The sequence below is a fragment of the Chelonoidis abingdonii genome, chromosome 5 (assembly GCF_003597395.2).
Source record: "Chelonoidis abingdonii isolate Lonesome George chromosome 5, CheloAbing_2.0, whole genome shotgun sequence".
NCBI lineage: Eukaryota > Metazoa > Chordata > Testudines > Testudinidae > Chelonoidis > Chelonoidis abingdonii.
The window spans coordinates 55,321,747-55,327,746 of record NC_133773.1 but is presented as its reverse complement, the minus strand read 5'-3'; the positions used below and the strand labels follow the sequence as shown (position 1 = coordinate 55,327,746).

Sequence of the window (6,000 nt, the reverse complement as noted above, 5' to 3'; positions counted from 1 at the left end):
ATGGTGTTTTCTGGGAGGTGACCAATGCATTGTAGTTTCCTCAGGAAATCAGTGGTGTCACAGAGATAGCTGGGAGTGCTGGTGGCATAGGGTCTGAGTGGAGAAAAGAAACAGGGGCAATGGGAAAAAAAATTCTTGAAGTGATGCTGTGTAAAGATGTTAAGTTACATCATTTGTAGACACCTAATTTTCACTTTACAATTCAGTAATTCTACTGTAGACAATATTAAGAAGCCAGTGGTCTACTAATACATGTCTCTCTATGCTTCTTTCAATAATGTATAGTGATACTGATGCTCTTTTCAGGATAGGGTGTGGACCAATGTGGGGAAGAGTTTAAACTGCATTATTGCAATGGTGGACAGACTACTTGAAAAAGACAACAGCAGCAATGGCATTAAGGAAAGCGAAAATGACCCTTCATCTGCAGATCATGTGGTATCACATACAAGTGGTAAGAAACCTATTTTTTATGATTGACTGGGTAAATAAAATGAAAAAAATCACAATAAAAATGAGATAGAAAGAGTGAATAGTGTTGTTGATGAAAGTGCTGATAGTATGGTTTTGTACATTCCTAGCCTTGAATGACAGAAAGCTGTTTATCAAATTGCATCTCAGTTGTGCACTCAGGAACTGCTTGCAGTGCTCAATTTTTTGTGCTACATAAAAGCCTCCTTGAAAGAACAGTGTTTTCCTTTGAAGCCTCTGACATAATTCAATCTATTTTAGGTTTCTCGTGAAACTACCATTCAGAAAATGACTCGAGCATACATTAACCCTTAAGGAAATTTTAACAAATACTTTCAAAATGTCTTTTGCTCATAATATCCTTTGGTGGTTCCAAAGTCAAATTTTTAAAGATAAAGTTGCTTCTCATTTGTGAATGCATCAGTTTCTGCAGAACTGGATGTTAGGTAGAGGATGATTTAACAATATGCTGTGGAGAAAATTCTCACAGATCCACATAGTGATTCTTGGCTCCATTATTCTGTTCTTCCTACATGTCTGGATTTCTAATTGTTTTCATTTGCACAGAGAGTGAAATATAAAGTCAAGATCCGCTGTATAAATCCGACATGAGAATCTTGTTTTGTCTGTGTTGCAATGAATGTAAAAGTGCCTCTTTGAAGGTGTATGGTATTCCAAGACTCAAGGAAAGGGTCTTGGAAGCAGAACCAAATTCTGGGCTGCAAACTGCTGGAAAACCTACTCTTCCTTTTATTTAGTGGGACAGTGTTTTCTTTTATCCTGTAATTACGTCTTTGTGTGTCTCCCACATTTTCATGGCTTGGTTTTAGAACAAAGATATTTAAATTATTAGAAATTTTATAAGTTTTGGTTATTTAATTAAAGCTATTATTCCATCCCATTTGTGTACTGATGCTGGGATTTTAGCTGTAGCCCTAATTTTAATGCAGTTGGAAGGCCAACTTATTTACCAATACCAGAGATTTGTGCCAAGACTGGCATCCAAAGTTTCTGCATCAAATGTGCCACTTTATTTTTATAGTAAAGAGATGGAACTTTTCTTGCCTGTTACATTTGCTTCTGAGAATTTCTCTCTATAGGAGGTGAGACTCTACCTCAGCTGTAAGGTCAGGGGAATGGGTGGCAATTTTTTGGTCTCTTCTTTATTCTCCTGTAATAATTTGTGGGAGTGGAGTGTGGGCACAGTATGTGGATTCAGAACTGTGTTCTACTTGGAATGTTTCTTGTATGTTGAAGTGAGGTACAAAATCTCACAGATCAGCTAGGAATAGTCTTCAGTTTGAAACTGTCTTCAGGAAGGGAAACTCAACAGTCCTGGGTCTGATAAAGACAGCAAAACTGAATCTTAGATGTTCTTGTGACAAACTGTTCCTCTTTCTCGTCACCACACTCCCCCTTCCCCCCTCCGTGATGATAATTAACTCTTACTAGGTTTTTTTCAACATCGTGAAGTAATAGTAGATTTCTTAATAATGAATATTGGATTTGTTTTGCAAATGAGGCCTCTGTTATGCTACCTGTGTGTTAGATACGTACAGTGCTCTATCTATTCTCCAGATGGCATGGATCATTTTGGCTGTAGAACAAGATTTTACATTACTTTAATTTTGTTTACCTTAACTGAAAGAAACTTAGAACTTTGCGTATGTGTTTTGGAAGTCCTCTGCCCACAAAAATAAGAAATTAGAGAAGTATAAGTTTTAAAAGTCCATTTTTCCCTTGCTCTTTCAAGCCTCATGAACATTTTCCCGGTGGTGCTCTTTAGATTGAGACACATTTGACTAGTCCCATTCTATTTGTGTATGATATTTTACCTTTAGCTATAACAAAGGGACAAAAGCTTACACTCAGGCTCGTAATTTACAAAGCCAGGTGAAAAGTTGATTAGAGTCTTTATCTCTCAAATTCAAAACTACTTTGAATTACCTTCCCCCAAAAATGTTTAGGTTGAAAGGGATTTAACAAATGTGCTAAATGTTCTCCAAGCAAATTAAGATCCTGCCCTATGCTAAGCAACAGTACTGTTTTTAATCTGAGGAAATTACAGGAAACATCATTTGCTCTGCTCATAAAATCTCTTCCAGAGTTGAAAAACAGGCCAAGAATAAACAAACCTTGTAGTAATTATGACAATGAAACAAATTCTTTTTTTATTAAATTCTGCCCTTATTTCTTCTCAGATGTTTACTAAGGGCCTGACCATGCTCCCAGTGAAGTTCATATGACTTGACTTCAATGAGAACAGAATTGGGGTGTTTTAAAGACCTTTTTTGGATTTCTTCAATGCCTACTTAATTGTAAATTGTAGGTTCTTTATTTTGTTATATTTTATTTGTTAGGAGGTGTGGCTTCATTTCTGCATTAAATTTTGATGGCTTAAAGTGGAGCTGGGAAGGGTAGACCTAGAAACTGAAATGTTTTGAAAGTTGCCTCCTATTGTAGAACTTACTTTAAAAAGTCATCTCCACAGTGTGGAAAGCTTTCAGGTATTGGAGAGCAGCAGGAACTGGTGTAGTTCAGGATGCGTAATAGACTCCAGTATACCTTCCTGTTTTCAGTTCCTGATAATGTTCTGAAACTTTTGCCTTCTGAGGCCAAAATTTTCCATGTGTGATCTCTGCCTAAAGGTGATTTTTTTTCTCTTTCTCTCTCTCTCTGTTTTAAGAGTGTGAGATGGAAGATTAGACATTTATGGTTATGTACGCAAAAGTCAGGAAATGCCATAGTCAAGGTGATAAACTGAACTTTAATTCTACTCCATAGGGTATATGTAGCCTTTGGTTACATTACATGATGTCATACTATTTCTCAAGAAATCAAGCATAGTACCGTGAGATTTTACAGCCGTAGAAACACATTTACATCTTGCAATGCTGTATACTATTTTGTGTATGCAAGACAAAGTCCGTGAAAGACATTTATATGAAAAATTCTCAATGGATGTTACTTATATGTTATACCACAAATGAAACATAACAAAACTGAGTAATACTGTAAATGTACTAGCATGCATAGGTCCCCAGTTAACTCAGTTAGCTTCCTAGTTGACTAGCTCAGTCCTCAAACTGACCCTATAAGAAAAGCTGTGCTGTTGGTTGAAAAGAAAATATATATAATACATGAAGTTATATAATATATAACCAGATTATTAAAATATGTACCTGGTAGAGAAGGGAACTGATCATATAAAAGGGCTGTCAGTAAAGATATATTTCATCGTTATGACATACAGTTAGTGTAAGTATTAAAAAAAATGGAAAAAATGTTACAGGATTCTACACCTGCGTATCTAAGGTTGTAGAAAATGTTATCATGATATATTGGATTATCTGAGCAATAGGATATGTTTCAGTCAATTAAGGACTGCATCATAATACATACTCAAAGGGTGAAAAGGTAGGATTTCATTTTCTTTGCAGCCTCTGAGTATATACTTCCTGAAATTTTAGGGTGTGTAACATATCCATTGTATTAAATTTCCTAAATTTTAAAATGTGAATACATTTACCTTTTGGCTTTTTTCCCCTCTTGTAGATACTTACTTCAAACAAGGATTATGCCCTCCTTAATCTATCTTTTCTTACAGTCTGACCGTTGAGTATATTCTTAAGGCTGAATTTGAGATACCAGTTTCCAAGGTAACAGACTATGGTGTCATCAGCACAGGATTATGATTTCACTGCAGGATAAAGCATAAAGAGAAGATGGGCTTTAAGGGAGAACATTGTTTCTTAAGCTTCAATGTTTTGCTATGGAAAATTACTTGACAACGTTAAATTATGTTATTTTCCCTTTTTTTTTCATAGTACTCAGACTGTGAAAGTCCTTTTTTAAGGATTTCAGTGTTACCAGTCTGTACCATGCAGTAGCTTGCTCTCAGGCAAGCACAGGATTCTACATTCATCTTAATGTATATGCTAAGATTTGTAGGTGGACAGACTGCTAGGATAGTTTTGTGGAATGATCTGCTGGATGCAATTGAGAGGGACCCCACAGCTCTAGACTGGAGCACTTTTGTAATTGCGTGCTTTAGGGAGTCAGGTGCTTTTGCACCTGAACCAGTGTCTGTCTCTGTGAGAGAGTAACTGGTGGGGATTTGAAACAATGCCATGTTCCCTTTTTAGTTTTCTTCCTCAAGTGAAGAGTTTTCTGTATAAAAGTTCCCCAGTGGAAATGTATTTTATGTAAGCATCAGATGTCATCTACTTTCAGGAGCAGGAGCATGGAAATTTCCATAAACTTTTCTCTTGTGTTTCTCCTTTTTCTGTGTCTTCTCTTCCCTGTCTCTTCTTTCACATTCTCCTTTTCTGTAGTTTTCCTGTGGAACCCCTTTATTCTTCTACTTCCACAATATACTCCTCATATCTGTTGTTTTCATTTTTCTCATTCCTTTTTTCTTCTCTTTCTCCCTTTACTTAGCACGCTCTCTCTCAAACTGTAAGACTGTCTTTCTAAAAGACTCACTGTCTGCAGTGCAGGAGGGAGGGAGATAGTGTTTAAATGAATCGATAATGTTTTAAAATACTGTCAGAAAATCCAGAGCAAGATAGCAATTTTATATCAAGTGTTATTTTGTTAATCCTATTTATTGTGTTTTAGATTTGACTTGCTTCCTGTCTCAGGTTATCAGCCTTCTTCATTTGTTTTTGGTATGGCTTCTGAGTTCTCTCCTAAACAATGCTGAGGGGACACTCATATTTAGTGTGGTCAGATGGTTTCAGCGTCCACTGTTAATCACTGTGATTATATGGAAAATTTTAGGTTTTAGGCAGTAGAATAGCAATTTCCATAAACTGTAAATTGTTCCACTTCAGCATCAAAGTTGTTCAGTTAAAATAAACATTACAGCAGGTTCTGCTTTCCATACAGCAAAGAGGTGAAGCTGTTATTATTTTATTACATTTACTGCAGTAATACACAGAGGCCTTCTCAGGATGGGAGTCCCATTGTGCTAAAAATGCTGTGCAAATGTGTGGTGAGACATGGCCCCTTCCTAAAGGGCTTAGCTACTGTCTTTGAGTTAAAGCTAGCTCAAATTCTTCATTGGAAGGAAGAAGAAATTAACTGTCATTTTATAATACTAATATATAAAATATTTGAACTATGATAAATAAGATTTCTGATCTCTCTATAAGAAGTTTACCTGAGACTAATTATTTCAATCATATTCATAATACATTTTGGACTAAGAAGGTTCATTGTTTGGTAGCATGTGAAGCTTGTTTTTTTCTGCTTCTTCCCTTGAGACATTAGACTATATCTAACCTGTTTAATATTGGATATTAAGACAGCACTTTTTGTTCCTTCATTATGTCCTTTGACCTATTTCATAGCCTGTCTGAGTAGTTTATTTACATAGTTCATGTAAATAAAAGTGAAAGAGATTGGATAGTGCATGTAGTGAAATTACTCATAGCGTGCAGTCCCAGCTACCTTTTCATTATCATAGCTCCCACTTCCTTCTGCTTTCTGTTGTCATTCAACTCTCCTGTTTTTTAATTTCATACC

General features: G+C 36.0%; 1 protein-coding gene across 3 annotated transcripts in view; it reads left to right on the top strand.

Moving 5' to 3' along the window:
* Positions 1–6,000, top strand: part of INPP4B (inositol polyphosphate-4-phosphatase type II B) — a 329,709-nt gene that overhangs the window by 228,396 nt on the left and 95,313 nt on the right. For all 3 annotated transcript variants that reach the window (XM_032768984.2, XM_075066288.1, XM_032768983.1), the window contains one exon: positions 307–454. In XM_032768984.2, coding sequence (XP_032624875.1) covers positions 307–454 — 148 coding nt within the window. The remainder of the gene's footprint in view (positions 1–306; positions 455–6,000) is intronic.